The 23,670-nt window shown below is 44.6% G+C and overlaps 1 protein-coding gene across 1 annotated transcript in view; it reads left to right on the top strand.

Moving 5' to 3' along the window:
• Myo5b (myosin VB) overlaps positions 1-23,670 on the top strand; it is a 302,464-nt gene that overhangs the window by 115,208 nt on the left and 163,586 nt on the right. The window contains exons 2-4 of the mRNA XM_028776757.1: positions 7,324-7,434; positions 11,962-12,133; positions 14,411-14,555. Coding sequence (XP_028632590.1) covers positions 7,324-7,434; positions 11,962-12,133; positions 14,411-14,555 — 428 coding nt within the window. The remainder of the gene's footprint in view (positions 1-7,323; positions 7,435-11,961; positions 12,134-14,410; positions 14,556-23,670) is intronic.

The raw sequence follows: 23,670 nt of genomic DNA, 5'->3' as shown, positions 1-23,670 counted from the left end.
CACACACACACACACACACACACACACACACACACACACACACACACGGTGGGGGGGGCTTGGCTTAATGCCTTCATACCTTTTTTTTTCATACATAATTACATGACACCTTATTTATATAAGATACCTACCCAGTAGGATTTGGATCCTTCCCCAGGAAGATGAGTATTTCTTTCTCTAGGAGGGTCAAAGAGTGGAGGACTTGGAGGCAGAGCTGGGATCTTTGTTCCAGGTTTGCAAACCCCCTGCGCATTGAGCCCTCAGCACCTACCTTGTGTGTAATGATCTGGATTCTTCTGTTTAAAGTCAGAGTGATTCTCCCACTCTCATTGACTTGGATTTGAGACTAAGTTGAAAAGATTAAAGGACTTGACATCAGTTACCTTAGCATCAGGTAGCACTAATAATGCCAGGAGGAGAAGGTTTCAAATGCCTGGTGTTCTTACTGCTCTGAGGCTCACTGAATACCGATTGTAATTAGGTGCATTCATCCATCATTTGGAAAGTTAGTTTGGGACTGTGTTGTTCTAACGTAATGTTCTGGATCTACCCCCTAGAGATTTAATTATTCAAATGTGGGGCATGGCTGTTAGTGCCCTTGTATTTTAAAGATCTACAAATAGTTCTTTTCCATCAGCCAGCACCAGGAATCACTTCTCTTAGTTTTTGGAATGAAAGGGGCTAGATCCACTTACTGAACTCAAGACAGTGTATATAGCTGCTTAAGAACGGAGACCTGGAGACACTAAGGTAATGGAAGTACTGGACTTATCTTCCCCATTGGTCTTGTTATCTAGAATCTTACCAGGATCCTGCTTTCCATACAACATTCACTCTGGTGTTCATCTGAGGAGGCTGATGCTTGCCCTCTTCAACAGCCCACTCAAGACAGTAGGTCATGGCCACTAAACTATCTTGTAGAGCCCAGACACCTACCGCAGTGCTACACCACATGCAGATGTATACATGGACAGATGGTGTGCTCTTGCAGACACGTGTTTGCACCTTCACTTGCAACTTTTTGATAAGTATGGTAGAGGGATGCCTCTGGACACATGGGGGTTGCTGAGGCCCCTCTGAGGGGTTGCTCAGATACAAGTTACTTATGCACTGGATTCAGCTGGGAAGCTTCCAAACCACTGCCTGAGTCCAACCCCAGAGGTTGATGTAGGCCATCTAGGGTGTTGTCTGGCTTGGGAACTAGCAAGCTTTCCATGTGACTGTACTGTGCAGCCAGAATGCTGAGCATTGTTGTCATAAGGAGCCACTCTCTACTGGCATGTGAGTCTGTCTGGGGGACAAAGGAAAGGAGCAAAGGCCCAGAGAGCAGCTCAGTGCTAGTGTTTAACACTGGATGTAGGTATCCCTAGTTAATATACAGGCTCTTTCCCAAATCGCCTCTTATTTGTTACTTAGGTCAGACTTGCAATTTCATTTGCTTTTTATAAAGAAGCTAAGCATTGTTAAAATACAATAGGGACAGGTTCTCTAATTCTGCAGTTAGGTTACTTGAGTGAGCTTATCTTTGACAGTCTGCTGTCTTCCATACAGCAAAGCCAGTAGAGAGAGGTTAGATTTGAGAGGAATTCCTTGAAGGTGTGCAAACTAAGAGACAAGTCAGAAGGCCGCATGTGACTCGGTGGTAAAGCTCTTTGTGTAGCATGTACATGCCAGACACTAGGTTTCATCCACCAATTCCTCACCCCCACACCCTCCCCACACACGATTCAGAACTGTTTCTATCTAGCTCCTAAGATGGATCAGTAGCTATGAAGACTTACTGCTTTTGTGCAGGGCAAAAATTTGATTCCCAGCACCTACCCCTAGCTCCAGGGGGTCTGAGGCTCTCTTCTGACTTGTGCAGGTGTCTGCATATACCTGCTACATATAAACTCAGGTAGCCATACACCCATACACATAAAAAGCAGATGGGTTTCCTGAAAACATGTGTTGTTATAGCTATCCTATAGGCTGATCAGTAAAATGTATGACAAGAGGGTTTGCATACATGATAGTGATTGTACCCCTGTAGTACAGCAGTGGGGGTGCTTTAGGGGAAGAGGAGGATTGCGGTTTGCATTTTACATCATTTCCTCCTTCTCTCTTCTTCCTCTAACCCCTCCTGTGCACCCGCCCCCACATTCAAATTCATGATCTTAGTCATTGTTACACATATACATATATGTATGTATATGTATATAGACCTGCTCAGTCTATAATGTCTCCTGCATGTATATGGTCTCAGGGCTGACTACTTAATATCAAATAGCCAATTGTGGGACTCTTCTCTGGGGAAGGCCATTTCTCCTTTCCCTTGGAAGATTACATGGCTCCTTCTGTTACAATGAAAGCTAGCCCGCAGGGAGGTGGCTTTTAGGCCAATTCCAGCTCTACTCCTCTGGGTCTTGTATCTGAAGTGCATGATGTCTTCAGCGATAGGGACTTACCTTCCATCTCTGGGGGCAACCAAGGGCTGTAGCCCGTAGTATTTTGGAAGCCTCTTGAAAGACAATCCTGACTAACAACTCAAAAGGAGGGTTCTCATGCTTGGTGTTGGGATTTTGTTAAATAGCTCATGACTCTCGGAGGTAGCATTGTTGGGAATGGGAAGATTCCATCTACACTATATGTGTATACGTGGACATGTATATTACATGTAATTTTAGGTAGGTAGATAATAGTATGCTTCCTTATAACCTTTTCCATACATCCTTACTGTGTTATATCTCTCCATTTAAACCGTCCACTCAAATCACCTGTACCCTGCCTCTCCCCACGGCTCTCCCCTCCCCACGGTTCTCCCCTCCCCCGCTCTCCACCCAGCCCCTTTGTACTTTCCTTGTTTCTTCAGTTACTACTCCAGGCTTTATATTCACGTTGTTTTAAGTGGGAGGAAATGGGCAGAAGGCAATTCTAAGTCACATCTAATGCGCTCACTCTGTCTAGCCGTGTAGCATTTGTGTCACTATGAGAGGAAATGTCGCCTTCAAATCCCCCTCCCTCCCGACACTCCATCACACCTGGCTGTGCCCCCTTCTTAGGTCTTTGCTAATTACTGTGGCACTTGTCTCTCCCTTTCAGCTTGTGTAGCACCTTTTTTGCTGTCTATTTTGTGCTGATTATACTTTGTACACATTTCAGAGACCATGTATCATCTTAAGTCATGTGGGAAAGTGGGGGTTGTTTGCAAAGCTAGACCGCAAAGTTGGATTATCATTAAATCACCCTTGAACATTGCCCGCTGTGTGTGCTGCACATGCTCTGGGTTTAATGACCCTGTTTGGTAATTTGTAGGAGCTTCGAGTGGGGAAGCCACAGAGGATGAGTGTAATGGGCAGGAGGCAGGAGGAGGGCAGCCTGCAGATGTATCACCCTGCGTGCAGAACAGAGGAGAAGTGTTGTTTTGGGTGAGCAGTGAACTGCTGTAATGTTGGGGCTTCCACACAGGTTGTTATTAGAGAGAGACCGGAGAGATTTTATGACAGCATGTGGCACAGAGCTGCACAGGTTAGATGCCAAGTGTTTACGGGATTTGAGTCTGACGTTTGTTTGATAAGATCTGAATATGCAATGTCTTTCTAAAACCCACCAAGACTGAGGCTGCCCAGTTCTTCTCTCTCATCTGGCTTTCTCTTCTCTGCCCTTCCTTGCCTCTTCTGCATTGACTGAGTAACTAGTCCTCTCTTCGGGAGTTGTCTCATCACCAAATAGGCCCTACTAGATTGGTTCCTGAAGCTCGGGGAATAGATTTCCATGTCGATCCTTGATTGTGATGGTGCTCGGGACAATATGCTTTAAGTAAAACCAGGTTCCCCTGTAAGGCATGTTCCATTTCTTATCAATGAACACATCCACTAGATACGCTGGCTTCTAAAAATGCAGAGGCACTCGGGAATGGACCTAGACGATCTTGCAATAATGAGATGAAACTCACTTGAAAGAAATGACTGTGAAGCCAGAAAGCAAGCCAATCAGAGACAGATTTACTGTGGCAGCTCAAGGGCTGACTCTGAGGACAGCAATGACAGCCTTCAGGGCGAAGGTGTTGGAACTGGGGCTCTGACCATGTGCATATATGAAGGATGGACTGACTCAAGGAAATGACAAGTACAGAACAGCGTTGACAATCCTTTCTGTCAAAGCCATAGATTACATACTTTAGGCATTGGGCCATAGGATTCTTAACAGCTCAGTCACTGGCGAGTGAAAACAGTAACACGTAAATGAGTAACCATGTCTGTGTTCCGAAATTAACTTTTCATGAAATGTTTCATGTTATTTGAGTATCAGTCTTTTGACCCTCTGGTTGAGAGTTAAAGGTAATTCTTAACTCATGGGTCATACATAAACAGGCCAAGTGCCAGATGCAGCCCATAGCTCTCATTTGCTGATGCCTTTGTAGAAGCAAGGATGTGTGGGTACATGCTGTCGGACAGACATTAGTGCCTAGCTAGGTAGGTCTTGAATGAGTGCGTCTGAGTGGAAGCTGAGGCCGTGCATTTCTAGAGTGGCTCTGGTTGACAATAACACCAGATCCTCACATGGAGGAGAAAGGAGCCAAATATTGAGCCACAAGGGTCCCACTATGCCCCAGCACTTAGGAAACAGAGGTGATCTTTCTGCTCACTGGGCACTTCCAGCCTGCTGCTCGGGAAGGAGACAGAGATGTGGAAAGAATGAGCTCACAGAGTAGGAATGAGCAGACAGAGCCAGGTGTAGCGAGTTCTCTGCAGTTCTGGGGCAGTGGGGAGCACAGGGATGCACACGGAGGGCACAGGAGTACTTGCTGAGCTGAAGCCAGGCCCTGTGGCTCATCACCTCCACTCAGTCCCTTCTGGGCTGCCTCTACTCTTCTCAGTTATCACTTATTCTGTGCAATCTTTATAAGCCTTGTGCAAAATATAAGGTCAATTTTGAGTAAAAGTTTTGGGTGTACTGCCAGAGGGAACACAGTGACCAGAGAGAACTGCTGTGTGTCTGAGGAAAGGCCAATGACTGAACACTCAGAGAGAGCGCCTTACAGCTTATTGCAGGTGGCTAGACTGTGGGCTTCAAGGACAGTGAAGGAGCTAAATGAAAATACTAGAGAGAAGAAGGGATACTGGCGGCAGAGGGGCTCTGCTTCCTCAGGGAACTTGATCCTGTGCAGTGCTCTTCTGACTGCCCTACCCTGAACTGTACTGTACTCTAGCCTATAGTCTGCTATGCTACTAATACCTGGTAAGGTGGGGCTAGAGGCTCAGAGAATATGACTCTGCGGATCTGTTTCTTAAGTTAGAAAGAAATGACTGGTGGCCAACCCTAGGTTGGGATGTCAAGGGTTGCACCGACATTTACTTTCTTCTTATTCATGTTCTGATCCTGTCACCATAGCACTTACTCAGTGGTGAATTAATGGAGCAGCAGTCGGAATATTGGTTTTATAAAAGGGTAGTGCACACTAGGAGAAAATCATGGGCATAAGAAAAAAAAGGCAGGACCCAAAGAAAGTCAGATGATTATAGTACACGGCAGCTGACTGACCGTGAGTTGACTGTGACGCAGGGACACAGTTCAGCCTTTGGTCAAAAGGGCCATTTAGGTTGATTAAGAACATTATGTGCATATAGACCATGACATGTTTCAAGGCACAGGCCAAGAAGATTTTGTACTTTTCCACCACCTGGACCCTCTTACCCCCTCCCCTTGTAAAACATGCTATAAAAAAAAGCATTTCATGTTCAAAAAAAAAAAAAAGAAATAAAAAAAAAAGAAAAAAAAAAAGAAATGGGGATGCTAGTCAAAACCCCTTCCTCTCACTTCTTGTTTTTCTTACGACCCTGGCCCTGCCTGCAGATATCGATAGCCCTTACTGGGTGGTTCCTTTTGCAAGTTTTTGCTGCTTCCACTAAGACTACTTCTGTCTTCAGGATTAAATTGACATGAGTTTCACCTTGAAAAAAAAAAAAAAAAAGAACATTATGTGACATAGCCATGTAGTGTATACACAGGTGGACACAGATGGCTTTTAAAACAAGCGGAACCTGTAGAAATCTCTTAACTGAGCAACAGTTCAGCAGTTTGTCTGGATCTATGTAAAGTGTGAGATTGGAACTGATGGCAGAGGGTCTGGATGCTGCCATTCTGTGTGCCAAATGCTTGTGCCCCGTCTTAGGAAGTGTCATGTTACCTCAAGTCCTGACGGACTTGCTCTGTGGTTAACCTAGACTTGTTGATTACAAAGCTGTCTGTATATTGTAACGTAACCAGAGCTGAGAGTCTGGTGACTAATTACTGAAGGTCATTCCATATAACAGGAGTGGTATATTCTTCCCTGACAGGACTAGACAAGATTGAATGACTTTATAGGACAGTGCTGGAGAGACTGAGAATTTTGTAGTGTTTGTGGCTTAAAGAATGCACAAGTAACTGTTGGTGACTGACAACTCAAGATGCTTGCGTTGGTTGCTCTTGTGTGGCTGTGACCAGCCTGACAGAAGCAATTTGAGAAAGGAGAGATCTGTTTTGGCTCCCTGTTTTAGAGAGCTCAGTCATCACAGCAGGGGAGGCATGGCAGAACAGCTGGGATCACAGCAGCAGGAGTGTGTGGCTGAGGCTGTTGGCATCATGGTGGACCACACAATAAGAATAGGGAATGGGGCAGGTGTAACCTTCACAGCCCTCCACTCCTAGCTAGTCCACTAGTGTCATACTTCTACCCAGTGAGTCCACTAATGTCATACTTCCACCCAGCTAGTCCACTAGTGTCATACTTCCACCCAGGCCTAGCCTCCTAAATGGGTCCATGGCCTCCGACATTTAGTGGCAACAGGACACAAAATCATTTAGAACATGAACATGCAGGAGAGATTTTAGATTCATACCATTAACAGGGAGCCTTTGACTTTTGGTCATTTCTACTGAACATAGAATATCAAAGTAGAGTGATCTGAACGCCAAAGCATTGCCTTGCTTCCTGAATTTGGCCAGTATTGTTTCATTGATAATAGCCTGCCCTGTCCTTCTGACTGCTGTTTTGTGTCCTTAAAAGGATGGTATAAAATGCTCACAGTTAGAGCTAAGCTCATGCTAAGCTGTCTCCCCGGCAGAATTTTAATTTCACTGTCACATTCCCATAAGATTGAGAGGGTGCTGTTTTAAATTAATCCCATGAAATATTTATTATTTGTAATATTAGTTCATCTCACATCTTTGAAAGGAAGTGTGGCACATACACAATGCTGTAAAATATTTTTCCAGCAAGCCTTTCATAGATACTGACACATGCTTAGAAGTTTGGACCCTTGGGTTTGTATCTAAGTCTCTTTCCTTCTCGTCTTTCAGTACACAAGGGTCTGGATCCCTGACCCAGATGAGGTGTGGCGCTCAGCTGAATTAACCAAGGACTACAAAGAGGGAGATGAGAGCCTGCAGCTCAGACTGGAAGATGACACAGTAAGTGCTGGTCCTTGGGGGTGCCCGGTTGGCTCTGATAGTGAATTGTGGCCTTAGGTTTGTCTGCCCAGTGGAGCTTCTGAACTCCAAATGCTCCTTTGTCACTGTTGATGGCAGAGGGAAGTGTGAAACCATGAGCCTGCTCCATGGATGTCACATAAGAAACAAGAGCCCACGTAGGTTAGCAACTGGGGCTCGGGTGGTAGCTGAGACAGGAGCTGGAGTGAAGAGGATGGACATGCGTTAAGATGAGGTATCAGCACGGGGGACAGTTGAGCCAGTGGAAGGAGCCTGGGCTCAGGCTAAGAGTAAGGAGTGTTTATGCAGGTGCTACTTGTGTCCAAACCCCAGTGTTGCATGTGGACAAGGGAAAGAAGCTAAACCATTGAACCTAGACCCAGGTGGCATAAGGCAGGGGTGACAGGCAGCCATGTCATACAAGATGTACACAGGGAGGCTGGCTGTAAACAAACTAGAGGGATGACATGAAGAACTGACTTTGAGACAGACAGATGGACAGGTGGACCACAGAGCAGGCACAGAGTAGATCGAAGGTTTGTGTTGGGTGAGCTCCAATGCTTGGAATGTCTATTGTGTCCTTTAGTTGTGAATTATTAACTGCCTGCTGTTGTTCATTCTTCAAAGCGTTTTGTTCTGCTTCCCACTCCAAATGGTTGGTTGAACAACCTGTTGATTGAACATTCTCCAACCACCAACTCTTTCTGTAGGAACTTGGAGCGTGTCACTGTGAGTGTAGCATTGGGGCAGCTGAATTTGAGTTGGTTGGTTGGTTGTGTCCTTTACCTCCTAGCCAACAAGCTTTGCTGGTCTAATCCTCTCTTGGTTTTGAGGGGAGAAATGAAACCGTCAGCAGATGGAGTCTTGTTTGCCATGTTGAATAACTTCCCACTCTACACCCGAAACAAAGTGAAATTAGTCCACCCACTCGAATGGAGTGCCTTCTACTCCATCAGACTTCATTTCAGTTGGCCTTTTCGAGTGGGTGGGTGTTTTAAAAAGCTGTATGGAGGCAGTGAGGAATGATCTGTCATGTTGCTAAAACAGCAGATGCTTGTGTTCCTGCATGATGAATCTTGGAAGCTGTCCGTGCCTATCTCTTCCTCTCTGGCTATAGGACTGGTCACTCAGGAACTGGAAGAAAGCCTGGGGCTGAAGATCGGCAGAGCCTCTGAGCAGCTGAGTCTCTCTCTGTTTGCCATGGGTTATGCTGGTGTAAAGCTAGCCCTGAGAGTAACTGGGCACTGTATACTTGAGACAGGAGCAGAGACCCTGTATGACTGGATGCTGAATGCCCAAAGAACATTTCCTGTGAGGCTGAAGCCATCCTGTGGTCACACTGGTAGACCTCCCAGCCTGCAGAGTAAATCACTGTTGATTTTAGTGCAGAAGCAAAGAGAAAGTAGGCAGGTCAGATTTTCTGCTAAAAAAAAAAAGCTGCATTCCAACCTTGGGCTCGTAACAGAACTGTGCACTTTGCTGCCAAGGGCTCCCTCTGATAAGGTATCCAGAATTCTCACCATTCCTCTAAGATGCCCTTCCCATTTGGCTCATTTTTTTCTTTTGGTAAAACGTGTAATGAGAGTGTGTAGCCATGTGACCCATCCTTAAGTGAACAATTCAGTGGCACTGACATTGGTGCAGCTGTCACCATGCCCCCTTTCCATACAGCAAAACTGGAGATACCTCGGCCTGGACACATTTACAGTCCTTACCACCTTCCACGCTGCCACCTTCTGTCAGGTTGCACACGGTACTTCATACCAGTAGCATCGTGCAGCTTTAGTGCCTTTCCCACCGGCTTAGGTCACCTAGCCTAACGTCCTGTCTTGCAGCCAGTGAGAAGATGGTGACTTCTCTAGAGAAAAGGATAGTGTCATCTGTCTTTTGTCTTCCTAGAGACAAGATGAGTGTAAGCTACATGTGTGCTCACACTTAGCCTCGTTCTCTGCCTTTAGACCGTGCTGGGCATTTTGAGGATGCTAGCCTTGGATTGATGAGGGCGGCCTCTGTATGCTTTGACCAGAGTAGAGCTTAAGGCAGGTCAAGTGTGCTCTCTCTCTCTCTCTCTCTCTCTCTCTCCCCCCCTCCTTGTAAACTGCTCCACTCCTGCCCTCTGCTGGCTGATAACTCTCTGTTTGTGTACTTTTTACTTTGTTGTGTTCCAACTTAGTATAAAGTGCCAAACAGCCTTAGCAAGTGCTTCCCGTGTGCACGCTTGCGAGCAGGAGGCTTCAGATAGACAGGCAGAGAGTGGCATGCTCTCCCCACAATGGTCACATCTCAGCCTAACCAAGAGTGTTCAGGACTGAGGAGAAAGGATGCAATCCTGCACAGTTACTGAGAGTGCTTTAAATCTGTCTAGCACTTTCATTATTTTGAATATTTAAATAACTACACAAAGAGTAAAGCTTTTTGCAGCTCTATTCACCCTCCACCCCTCTGCCAGTGTAAGGAAGCAGCATCTTTCTTTAAGCATGCATGGCCTCACCCCTGTAGGAATGCATGGAAGAGCAATGAAGCTTGTTCTATGTGGCAGACCATTCTCTGTGTGTCACGATGTAGGGTTACAAATGCTGGGTGAATCCCTTTAGGGCCAGGATTATCTGTGAATGTTGGACTCTGATAGTAATGTTGAATTTAAGTTGTTCTTGTCAATGGTAGGAAAAAAAAATCCCTACTCTTAGGCCTCCCCTCCCACTCCCTCTGGACACCTTCAAACTGAAGAGTCTGTGGCCTAGAGTGCTGAGTTTGTAATTCTTACCTCTCTTCTGCTGTGCTTGGAATTTTACTCCTTATCAATTTTCTGTAACCAATACCACTAGCTTATTTGTGGATTTTTTTTTCCCCAAAATTTTATATGTGATTGTCTCTTCCTGCCTGGTAAGGTCTTCTGAAAGAAGAATCATCTTGGAAATGATGGAAAACCCATGTGTCTGTCCTGGGGTGTCAAGACGCTGGTCTGAGTTTAAAGCTTTCCAGTTTGAAAATCAAAGGGCAGGATGGGATGGGCACTTTGGGAGGGAGGTCTGGCAGAGTCGTTCGATACCTCTAACTCAGCAGATCACAAAGTCAGGTGCACCACAAAGGTGCCTGACCCTCACTGCTGGGATCGGTGCAAACTCTAGGAAGGCCTGTTACAAGGGAAGTTAGTTTCTGGGGACATGCCCTTGAGGGGAACCATTGAGATCCTGGCCCCCTTCTCCTTTATCTCTCTATCCTGGCTTCACTGGGCTGAGCAATTCTGCTCTACCATTCTTTCTCTGCCATAAGTTTCTGCATTGCTGTCAGCCATAAAGGAATGGAACCAAACAATCATGACCAAAACCTCTAAAATCCCCAGCCCAAACCAGCTGTTCCTCTTAGAAAGCTGAGGACCTGGGGTGTTTTGTTCAGAAAACTTAAAAGTTACCAACTCCAGAGTTTCATGAGCTAGAGGTCGGCCTTTTGCAGTCCCCAGTTCCTTGTTCCACCTTCTAGAATTTTTGTCTGTGTCCTCTTCATGATAACTGTCGAGTAATTTACTGTATGGAGAAAGTTTGCTACAGAGCTTTTAAAGACAGAAAGCAGTATTGATAAATTTGGGGAAAATTTTAACAGGCCAGATGTTGGGGGTCACGCCTTTAATTCAAGTACTGGGAGGCAGAAGCAGGTGGATCTCTGTGAGTTGGAGGCCGACCTAGTCTACTTAGTGAATTCTAGGACAGTCAAAGCATGCAAAGACCCTGTCTCAAGAAGAAAAAATAAATGAAAAAAGAAGACCCAGCAGAACAACCAAGACTTGAAACCCACTGGTAAAGGGAAACTCAGTTTGCTTCAGTAGCATGTCACTGGGCGTTTCATCCCTACCCCATGCCTACTAACTAGTTGGCCAACACAAAACAGACTCCGCAGATTTTTTTTTTAATGGGTTTTTGTTTCCTTGAATTTTTTTAATCTAATTGGGGTTTTGTTCATTTGGTTTTATTGTTGTTTGTTGAGGAAATTAAAGAGAGAGCATGATGTAGCTGGACGAGCATGGAGATGGGCAGGTTCTGGTGGGAATTTGGGGAAGGGCAAAAATGTGATCAAAATATTATAATTTTTAATTAAAATTTTAATTAAAAAATAAGAAAAAGACAGAAGTAGAAAAGAGACAGCTGTAGTAGAGAGGGCAGTCTGGGAAGGTCTGTTAGTGGGAGAGCCCTCCCATGCTGACTGAAATGTAACGCCCAGAGTCATCTTTATTACACAGCCAACCACCCTTAAATCTGGCTGTGCTTCCTTGGTTCTGGCATGAGTCTTTCGTGTCTGATATGCTGGTAATGTGTAATCAAAGTTCCACATGGCTTGGTGTCGATGGGAATCATAAGTATTGCTTTCATCTTGCCTTTCTCTAGAACGTTGCTTACGTTTATGTCTTAGGATTTTTGTTAGGATAGTGATCCCAGCCAAAGAGATAAGACAGCAAATATGGCTAAATGCTTCACAATTGTGCTTTTTTTGTGTCTACTGCTTGCTTGTTACTAGATTCTGGAATACCCAATCGATATCCAAAGTAGCCAGGTGCCCTTCTTGCGGAATCCAGATATCTTAGTAGGAGAAAACGACCTTACTGCACTAAGCCACCTCCATGAGCCTGCAGTGCTGCATAACTTAAAAGTCCGTTTCCTGGAATCCAACCACATCTACACTTACTGTGGTAAGTGGAGGCACCTGCTGAGCCCCCCTTCCCCGTGTGTGTGTGTGTGTGTGTGTGTGTGTGTGTGTGTTGGTCACCTTTAGACTGCACTTATGAAACTCAAACATTAAGAATCATGACTCTGCTATCATGCACATGAACTTTGCATACAATATGGCCGAGATCTGTGGTCAGTGGGATGCCTGGTGTTAATAGTAGCAGCACCAGGGAAGAATGGCGCCAGCTGCTGGGGAAGTTGGTTTAGGTCTTGCTTGCAGTTGGTAGAAGAGCAAGCCTTCCATGGCACCCCAGCTAGGAAGCATGCCCTATCACGGAAGCATGCATGCCTACCACATGAATCTGGCTTGCCCCTTCTGCTTGAAAGGGCTGTCTTCCTTGCTGTTGTTCTCACTGCCCAGGTGCAAGTGTGATGCTTGAAGACTTTGCCCAAGTAATGTGCAAAATCAATAAAAATGCTTAAAGCATAAGGGCCTGAAGTTAATTTTTTAAAGTGTCTGTGTATATATGCTCAGATATTAATATATGCTCATTTCCTCTGAATCTCCATCTCTCTGTCTCTCTGTCTCTCTGTCTCTCTCCCTCCCTCCCTCCCTCCCTCCCTCCCTCCCTCCCTCCCTCCCTCCCTTCCTCCCTCCCTGAGTATTATTTGGTAGTGTGTTAAGCACGTACCAGCGGTTGTCTATGACAAGCAACAAGGGTCTGGTGGGAATGAGACTATGGGTGGGACGTTTACGGTGGGTGTTGTCTTACAGATTTTGGCTTCACTGTAACCACAGTGAAGACTCAGGCCTGGGGGAATCTTCCACTTTTATATTCTACTTGGCCTTTGAAGTTGAACACTTAGCTGGCAATCCTGGTTGCACTGCGCTGTTTTGCTAGGTTTTAGTGCTGAGAGGGAATGGCTTCCAAAAACCCCTCACACTCAACTAGAAGAAATATCAACTATCAGAAACTCCAGAAAACCTCTCTCTGCTAAAGAGCTGTTGCAAAGTCTGTGTTTTTTAGGAGAAGGGGCTAAATGACCACCAGTTTTCCAAGCTCAGGGAATCCCCCTGGAGTTGCCTTGGTCTCTGTGTAGACCAGAGGTTGTTCAGATGATCTAGTGTCCTATCAGCTGTCAACAGAGCCAGTGCCACCCAGGATTGCAGTAACTGTGAAGTGTCCCTCTCTGCTCTGGAAGGGCCTGTAGTGTTTTGGGGAATTAGCTGACCTCAGGACATGAGATACAAATGTCAGCTGAGTGTCATGTGAGTTTAGTTGAACCCTCTGAGAACCAGAAGATGTGTGGCTGCTCCTCAGAGTGTTCTCCACGTGACTGGCCTCAGTGGGATTCCTCAGGGGTTTACTCCCCTAACCCCCAAATTCCCATTGAAAGAGGTACATGTGTCTCTCTTAGCTACCAGGAGGGAATACGACATAAAGAAATTTCTCTTCTTGTCAATGCCCCTCCTCCTCTTGCCAAGATGACTAGAAAACATCTATTTTTGAGCCTTAGTACACAGATCTTGGGATATCTGGGATGCAATCTCATGGAAGAGGGAAAATAGACATATTGCTATCATGTCTTGAAGATGGAATTTGCTTTTTTTCCTTTGTACATTCTCAGCTATCAACTTGCCTATCCATAGAAGAGGTTTAAAATCTACCAGGATTTCCTCTTTGCTAGGTCAGCATGTTTGAATTCACTGCAGTGCAGACATTGGGAGATACTGGTACAGAGATGAGGGGTATGATCTAGCAGAGGAAACCACTGAGGCTTCTGTGCAGGCCACTGCTCCGGGGTTGATTCTGTCCAGTGGCTGTCATCTTGAGGATATCGTAGGTCTGTTATCCTCAAAGACAACAGAGGCACACAGAGCTTGGATAACGAGTCAGTGTGCACAGTCACCGGTGAAGTCAATATTAGACAGTTGTGCTGTCCTCAAGTTTATATTTTTGTGTAAATAGTTCATACAATATTAAGGAAAAATGTCTTTCCCAGATTTTAATTCTTATGTGGAGTTTTAAGTTAAACCTCCTCTCTCTGGTCCCACAATGCTTTGCATCTGTTTCATGAACTCAGCTGCAGAGTACTTGTGAGTTAGTGTGTCTGTGCTGTTCCCATGGGGGCAGCTTGAGGCCTGGGCGGTGTCCTAATCACTCTTTCCACCACCAGAGCCTAGCATGGATGCACCAAGATAATTCTTTATGTAACTGAGTGGTTAGACTCCACCCTCCCGCCCTTCAGCTTTACTCCAGGAGAATGGTACTTTAGGCTGCCGTCTTGTCTGTTCACAGGAATTGTGCTTGTTGCCATCAATCCCTATGAACAGCTGCCAATCTACGGACAGGATGTCATCTATGCCTACAGTGGCCAAAATATGGGAGACATGGACCCCCACATCTTTGCTGTGGCAGAAGAAGCCTACAAGCAGATGGCCAGGTGAGAAGCAGCTCCACTCAGGGCTTCCTGAGAGGGCGTGAAGGGGAGTGTCTACTTTACTTGACTGCTGTTGCTCACAGGATGGTGACACTGGGACCAGAGAAGTTCTTGGAAGCAGAGCCGCCCAAGTCTCTATTCCCTCCACTCTTTCTCTTGTTCATGTATACCTGGAGACCATGTTTGCTTAGATTTACTTCAGGTTTTGAGCAATGGAGTAATCCCCTGTGCTTATCTCTCCCTGAGTGCTTTTGTTTCTCCCTGGCTGCTATAATAGAGCCATTTCACGGCACCATCGTTTATTAGTGCTGTCCAATCTGCATCCTCTCACCACAGACTCTTTAAAAACAGACTCCTTGACAACTTCTTGAGTAGCAAGGCTTGTGGCTTGAAATCAGAACTGCATGTGAGTAACTGTAACCTAGTGCATTTTAGATTTTAACCTGGAAGCGGAGTTCTGTTTGGGTCCTTAAGCCCCTCCACTCTGTCTGTCTCTGTCTCTGTCTCTGTCTCTGTCTCTGTCTCTGTCTCTGTCTCTCTCTCTCTCTCTCTCTCTCTCTCTCTGTGTGTGTGTGTGTGTGTGTGTGTGTGTGTGTGTGTGTGTGTGTGTGTGTGTGTTTGTATGTGTGATCAGAGAGTGGGCTTCCCAATGCTGTAAAACTATCCAGACACAAGGAGAGGAAAACAGTTTTATTAGTGCCTCAGAGAAACATGTTCCCTGGTTAGTTCTATGGTACTGGATCCTTGCAGAGTGAATATTTCTTGCCACAATTAGTGTCTTCATAGAGCCCCAACATGGCAAAGCTTTTTGGGGAGATGGACTTTTGAGGAGTGAGTAATTTCCTAGGAGGGGTATCCTACTCCAGGAAATCTTTGCTTCAGTGAATTTCAGAGTATAAATTTTAACCCAATTGAATCTTCCAAGAGGGAGGACTTTAATGGGATTCCTTACTAATTTACAATATTCCTATCATACGGATCAGCATAAAAAGTCTCCTTCCCTAGAGATAGCAACTGCTCATTTGTTTTAAATGATCAGAGAACTAAGAAATCTAATGAACAACAAGCTGTAACTGTGTATCCAAAATGTGGTGATGGCCACCTTTGTTGTACCTAATGTTATTGGGCAAAGACCGTGCACCAAATTCACCTTCCAGGGCTTGATCCAGATTCCTGTTACTTGCCTGCTTATTGGTACATACATCTTCACAGTTGGTATGGGGAGAAAGGTAGGTGTTGATGTTAGCACACAGCCCTGTGTGGGTCACTGTGGAATTCTTTGTGTGTCCCAGTTGAGAAGGGCCTGGTGATTGGCTGGCACCCTGTGCTTGAATTGAGAGGGGCTTGGGGATTGGCTGGTACCCTGTGCTTGAAGAGAAGGTGCTTGTTTTGTGTGAGGAGGATGAAAGTCTGTCCTCTTCTGATGGATGATTCTTTATGGCTGTGAAACACAGCGAGGTTGTAGCACCTTGCTGGACTGTCTAACAGGCATAGAGTTCAAACATCAAGCACAGAGAGACAGTCTTTCACCTTGCTCTCTTATGGATGTCATTGACTGGGCCAATCACACTTAAGAATTCAGAAGTTGCTGCATGTCATGAAAGATGTTATATTGATGTTGCATTATGGAATGAAGCCTGACAGTTCCTCTTGGATGGCAAGCCCCAATTTAAATCTTCTCTTTCCTCTCGTGTCTTCTATCTGGAGTGTGTAGTTACTGGTCTATCTGTAATCTGTTTCTTACGTGTGTCTGTTCTTTCCATCTCTTTTGCCTGTGTGTGTTCTGTGCCTCTGTATGTGCACTTGTCCTTAACAAAGGGATTTGCTCTGAGTTTATTGAACAGCACAGAAAACATGATATGGGAAAGAAATGAGGGGTTCTTTACAGAAGTATAACAAAGTCTTACAAGGGAGGCTGCTTTACTGACTCCCCCTGGCCCAGAATAGCACCCAAACTGCACACAGATTATTAACCTATAAACACACATTTACAACATGTATGGGATATGTGTTTTTGTTTTAAGGTTGCTTTCAAACTGTTGGCTGCTTTTAGCAAATGATTACCACGACACCAAACATACATAAGCATACACATGTGCACATGTGCATGCAGACACACACACACACACACACACACACACACACATACACATGCCAAAAAACAAAACTGAGTTAAAACCGTGGATGGGTACATAATTTAAGATTAAAGTTGTGCATTAACTTGGGTTTGTAAATGCTGATTTCATGGGAAGTCTAAGGCAAGTAAAGTTAGCTACAATGTTCTCTTAATGGTAGGTTAAGCTTAAACAGTCCAAAAGTGCAGTAGGCCCAGGTTGAGTACATGGGACTAAATGACTTCAAGGCATCTGTTGTGTTAAAGTCATAACAACAAATGCAGTCAAGGCACAGTTCGCAGGCATGTCTGACCTTTGTGGTGATCCATAGAGAGTTCTGAGCTGCAGAGGTGAGCCCAGGCGGGACTGTGGTGGTCTGTGGCCACTGGAATGTGCAAGAGTGGCAGAGGTGGGCAGATGAGTGTGGGGATACGGAGTTAATCCTAAGTTGACAATCTTCACAGCAGAGCTTCTCAGAGTCTACGGATGTATTCTGAATCTTTGCCAATGGGCTCTATGTTCCTTGGTTTACAAATTTAAGGCAGAAAACTGTTTCCAAAGATCACCTCAGGGGAGCAGTGTTCTGTGTAGCACTGTGAGACACTGGTCTAGAGCAATGCGGATGTTTTAGTTGATTGGATAAGAACACTATGCGATGTATGTGCTGCTCGGAGAACAGCTTCTCTCTGGTGGGTCTTGTTTCGTAATGATCTTCTCCTTCTCTGCCATTACCAAGGATAAGAATACAATCTCTTGACAAGATTACTTGTAGAAATAACTCATTTTGCCATAAGTTGCCTACTGACCCATGCAGAATGAGCAGACAGCACAGAACTAAGCAGGAGACTATGGTTCAGAGTTATTTCTTATACACACACTCACTTAACCCCAGGACGTGATTGTTGCTCAAGAATGTATAAAAATAATTAACATGTTGGTATATTTGTTTATCACAGTTTTACATAAGATTCATTACCCTTGTGACACTAGTCAGGACTCTAGACAACACTCTAGTGTCTTTAAATCAGATGGTATGATGGTTTGTATATGCTTGGCCCAGGGCGTAGCACTATTAGAAAGTATCACCTTGTTGGAGTGTGTGTATCACTGTGGGTGTGGGTTTTAATAACTTCATCTCAGCTGCCTGGAAGCCAGTATTCTGCTAGCAGCTTTCAGATGGAGATGTAGAACTCTGAATTCCTCTTGCACCGTGCCTGTCTGGATGCTGCCATGCTCCCACCTTGATGATAATGGACTGAACCTGAACCTGTAAACCAGCCCCAACTAAATGTTGTCCTTATAAGAGTTGCCATGGTCATGCCATCTGTTCACAGAAGTAAAACTCTAACTAAGACAGAAGGGTAGAGATGGAATTCTAACCAAGTGGGTTTTTCTAAAGTCTCCTGTGTTAGCCAAGAAGCATGCCACCTCCCCAGGTATTCATTGACTGTTCCCATAAGCTTGTGAAAACAGAACAGACTCTGGTGCCCAAGCTACATCAGGGTCTTGAGATAGATCTTTTCCCTCAGTGGTTTAGAAGTAACTCAGATTTTGTAGGGAGTTTGATTTGGTGCATTCCCCAGCCTCGGTGGGCGTGGTCACGTTTCTAAGCTGGCTGGGTCTGATTCTTCCTAAAAGCTGTTTGTGTGGGATTTTTTTTTTTTAAATTGCTTTCCCGAAAATGAATAGGACCACAGCCGAGCCAATCTGTTTGCTCAGGTAGCCAAGGTAATTGAGCACCCACATTCCCCATCTGTCTGCTCAACACTGCCAAGGTGTGACTGATAATGAAAGATGGACTTGCCATTGCCGGGAACTCAAGTGTGGGCAGTGAAGCTGTGGGCACCTGTGGAATGGCTCCTGGCAATGGCTGAATGTACATTCTTGCCCAGTGGGAGTTTTGCTTTCCTGGAGATAGAGCCCAGGAAGGGGGAAAGCCTACATTCAGTGAGAACAGTGTCTAGTTCAAGGCCCTCACCAGGCTCTTGAGAGCAAACATCTTGCTTAGCTCGAGTCCCCCTAGTGCATAGAGTTGGGAGAGAATGGGAGAACCTTCCAGAGGATCCCAGAGAAGATGTGTGTTCATATGAGAAAGTGCCTCCAGTATAAAGCTAAAGATAGCCCTGTGTGGCAGCCAGGAAGAAGGGCTTTTCAGGATGATGGCATCAGTGGGCATGGAAGACTGCTCTGTTTTTACTGACCACTGAAAGATGCCACCTTGGCTCTTTTCTACATAATAAGAGCCTGTTGGGAGAAGAAGGAAGGAAAGCCATGAACTCTCCGTCTCTGGAATAGAAATAATAGAACTGACAGGTTTGTAGTCAGTGAAGTAGGGTCTTGTGTGCCTGAGAATAAACTTGGGTGTGCAGGTGTGCAGTATGTCTTTTAGCTGCAGATTTGGTAGAACTTGAGATTGGGGGCGGGGGGAGAATTGGCACAATTATCTGTAAGCCAAATACAGAGTTTGCTTTGAGATCAGCTAAATTGAACAGTATGTTGCTTTTTTTTTTAAATCTTCATTAGTTCCTTTTTTGTGATCTAGGCCATAAAATCGTTGGGATGAGAACATCATTGATGGACCAAGGCAGGGATAAATTCAATTTCTCTGTGAGTCACTTGTATTCGTGAGGATCTAGGGTTCCAGCCTGGTGATCTTGTCTCTGACAAGACATCGTCTATCACGGTCTTTGGGGCCTACCTGTTAAAGATAGTGGATCACATCAGTGATTGTTGTTGCATGTGAGTGAGGAGATCCCTGGAGCTTCATAAGTGGACAGCACAGATCAGCTAATCGGCTAATTTCATAGTAACACGAAACCCTGACATGGTTGATGCTGATCTTTGCATGGAGTTTTGTTTGCCTTTCTGTCTTTCCATGTGACGTAACCATAGCTCTTAGTTGCATTAGGACATGGGTCAGGAGAACCTCCAGACAGTAGACCCAGGGCAGTTCTGTATTTCATTTTTGACACTGTGGATGATTTTAAAACCATGTCCTGGGTGTTGTTCTATGCATTGATCATGCCCCCAAGACAACATAAATATTCTTTAACAGTGATGTATTTGTGGTGCCTCCTTTGTAATGTTGAGTCCCAAATTACAATCATATACTTACAAGATACTTCACTAAGAGTCTTTATCTGGAGCATTATAGCTTGTTAGGAAAGAACCTGCAGCTATAACTATGCCAGACAGCATGTCCAGCAGGGCCCTCTGGGTAGTGTGTAACCACTGTTCTCTCAGATGCAGTTCTTCTTACCGTATGGGCTCTACACATGGTTTTCTGAGTAGGATGAAGTTACTTCCTACACTGGATCTCTGGGAAAGAAGGCAATGTTTACTTTAGAGGATCACTTTATATTGTTTTTCAGTAAGTTTCCAATATGTAAACTCGAGTTGCCTTTCAACCATGTCAATACAGTGAAACACTTTAAGCCAGTATCAAGCAATTGGCAGTAATGCAACTAGACATAGGGGGTGTCTAGTTTGACAGATGCTGACTCATGTATGCAACTCGTGTAACCATCACCACATCCAACAGAACATTTCCTTTACTCCCAAAAGTTTCCTGAGATAAATATTCACCACAGACCCACTTTCTCTGACTGTAAATTCTAACCACCTCAAGAACAAAGGCAACAGCCCTTGTTCCCTGAGCTTCTTCAACATATTTTAATATGCTGAACAGAATTCTCCAGTGTATTCCATCTCTGAACTTGCTGTGACTCCTTGAGTGTCTCTTTTCTACATTCTGATTCTTGCATCAGATGTGACTTTCCTAGCTTGGTACATGTGTAGATCCGATGGTTCTGTTTTAGGTTCTTTATCAATAAGGGCATTTCACTCCATGAGAACACTCGCCTAGTGTACCCAAGGCCCTAGATTCAACCTCAGGCACACACATGCATGCAAGAAGGTGTTCACCTTGATGAGTTCCCAAAAAATAGAGGAACCATCTAGTTAGTTGCTAGTTAGTCTCCAAATACCATTCATTTAATCTGCTAGATCAAGATGTGAATCAGGAACTTAACCAATTTAAAAGTCCTGCTGAAGCCCGTGTGTTTGCTAGTGTGGTCAGGTGTGCTCTGGGGTGTGTCTGAAGCAGGTGCAGCAGCACAGACCCAATTAGCATCCCAGCTCCACCTGGTCAGGGTCTTGTGCCTCAGCTGTCCTGTTAAGCACAAGAGTGTGTGTCTACATGCACATGGCTGTGTGTATGTGTGTGTGTGTATACACACCTCCTGAAAAGCACAAGGAGTTCAAATGTGTGGAGTGACTGAGCCCAGCCCAGTGACTGGGCTCTGCTCCCCAGAGGTGGGCTTTGGAGTTTATTTCATACCGTTCACATTATATAGCCTTTTTTTCTAAGTGTCAACATCTAGCTTGTCACCCCCTCTGCTTCTCTGAAATGAATAGTGGTGGTGACATGTAAGTAAGATTTCTGTTTTCGAGGTGTCAGAAATGGTTTTCAGTGCAAACAGCTAATAGAATCTGAAGCCTTACAGGATGGAATGGCGTTCCTATTTATATCACAGAAATGCCTTTCACGCCGTGTTAACCACTCATTCTCTTTCTCAACTGCATATTTTCACCTTTGCATCCCAGTAGACAGAGTAGCTACGCACCGCGTGCTGACATGCCTGAGTGTAGTACCAAAGGAAGATGCAGGAAGCAAGATGACCAAGTACAGCCTCCCAAGGACAGGAATAATACTGGTTTCTCAGACCAAGACAGGGTGTGTGTGTGTGTGTGTGTATGCTGCAGGGTTTCAGGATGGTGGGATGATAACCAAGCTTTGCAGGTTTACCTCACTGTAGTTGCTGGTGCATGTTTGTCAACAAAATAGAGGTACAGTGTCTAGCTCATGAGACTTAGAATTAAACAGGCTGATAAGTACAAGTGCTTAATGTGGCTAAGCACAGGGCATTCACTGAATATGAGGCATGGTGGTCGGAGTGATACTACTGATAGTAATGTGTAATGATATATAATCATAATATATATGAAATATAATGTGTAATGCTGTATACTTATAGTAATGATAGTGTGACATATGCTATGATAACAGTGTCCTAAAGGAGGTGATACTGGAAGGAGAATTTGAAATTGGGTAGGTATCACATGATTTATCCTGGGGGAGATTGGAACAAACATCTACTCACCCCAGTTAAGACACCAACAACAAACCAAATAAATGATTCCATCTAAGCCTACCTTATTAAGGCTCTTGTAGGAATGTGGGTGAGAAGTTGCTCATAGGAACATGGGTGACTTAAAGGCAGCTCAATCTCCAAAGAGTCCACCCCAGCATGGGTGACAACTCACAAAAGATGCATCCATGGGGCTGCCTGAAAATCTCACACATCTGAGAGTCTCCTGTTCCCAGCAATTATTACCCATTATATAACCTTAGCAAAGGGGCCTCGTGAATCTTGTAAACTTCAGGAACTTCAAGAGAGTTCTTGAGTTGTAACCATTCCTTTGAAGAATGGAATGTACCAATTCAGAAGAAATTGCTGTACTTTCTTAGAATCCCTTGGCTGGCAATCTCAGATCTGACATTACTTTGAGTCCAGTAAATGAAGGTAAGTTCTATGTGTCCAGTGAAGTTCTTGCAGACTTTCTCATAAGCTCCTGTTTTTGTTTGTTTAGTCTTGCTTTATAAACCAGGCTGTCCTCTATATCACCAATGCTGGCCTTACACTTATTCCAGTCCTCCTTGGTGCTGATGTTATAGGTATATATATCACCAGAGCTGGCTCTGAAAACTCAATTGTAATCTGTCTAGGGGAGCATGGTACTGTGCTTAAATGTGTTTTTTTTTTGTCATATATGAAACAGCACAAAATTCCAGTTTAATGATGTGAGATACTAAACTGTGAGTGTCTGGGCATCTCTGTTGCACTATCTGGGTATGGTCAATGCTACCCTTTGGGTGAGCAGATCTGTAAGATTAAGCCAAGGGACAGCCATCTCTTAGACTTCAGGAATCACATGATTGTCCATATGGCCAGAGGAAATGGACTTCAGTTGTAGTCAGTTAGAGCAGCAGTCTTTAATCTCCTTAAGTACATTAGATTTTTTTAGGATGACTCCACTAGTTATGCGTGGAAAAACATGTTAAAATTTTCTTCCATGTCTTCATAAATTTTTAAATATCATCTGTATACTTATAAATGTATAGTGATATGGGGACATTAAAAAAAAAAGTCATGTATATGGGGATGGATGTGCTTACAGTTTTCCTCACTGACAGGTACATTTTGTAAAGCAAGACATGACTACAGTTTACTGGTCAGAGTTTTCTGACCACACATGTAGCATTTGTGTGTTCATGTTCCAAGTGGGAGAACTGTCCCTTAGCCACCTAGGGTGGTCTTTGTTAGTTCTTCCTAGATAGTGAGACAGAGGTGTTTGACTCTGTATAATGCTTCCCCTCAAAAGGGAGACAGTTAAGAGTACATAGATACTGTCTCTGTATTAGTGTCCCCTCTCTAGGACTGGTCTTAGGCGCTTAACTGTTGTGTAACTCTGCAGTTATTATATCAGGGCATGAACAAGATATGACAGCGTTGGGCTTAGGGTAAGAAGAGGCTTTGGAAAAGTCATTCTTTCATGTTGGTAGAATCATGCCCCAGCACATGACCAGGCCTGGCTTGCCAGGGACAGATTAAGCAGTCCTTAACAGTTCTACATTAAGATCACAACAAGATCCTTCTCAGTTCTCTGTCAGAACCTTGCAGGTGGAATCAAGTCCTCTGCATTCTTAGAAAAGCTCTATTAGTGATTTTGAAAAGGTTCAAGTCTTCAGGCTAGTGTTCAGGGAAGTTCTGGAATGGGTTAGCTTCTGTGGTTCAGGATGTTCAGAGCTGGGTCCCAGACTCCCTGTGATGGTTTTGTCTCCCAACCTTCATGCTCAGCTGGGTTGCTTTTAACACCTCCTTGTGAAGTAATGATCTAAAGGCATATATTGATCAAAGAAAGAGGTCTCAGAATTTGGAAAC

The sequence above is a fragment of the Grammomys surdaster genome, unplaced genomic scaffold, assembly GCF_004785775.1.
Source record: "Grammomys surdaster isolate TR1022 unplaced genomic scaffold, NIH_TR_1.0 272, whole genome shotgun sequence".
NCBI classification, from domain to species: Eukaryota; Metazoa; Chordata; class Mammalia; order Rodentia; family Muridae; genus Grammomys; species Grammomys surdaster.
Note: the sequence above shows the minus strand (reverse complement) of the source record. Positions and strands in the feature narration are given on the sequence as shown.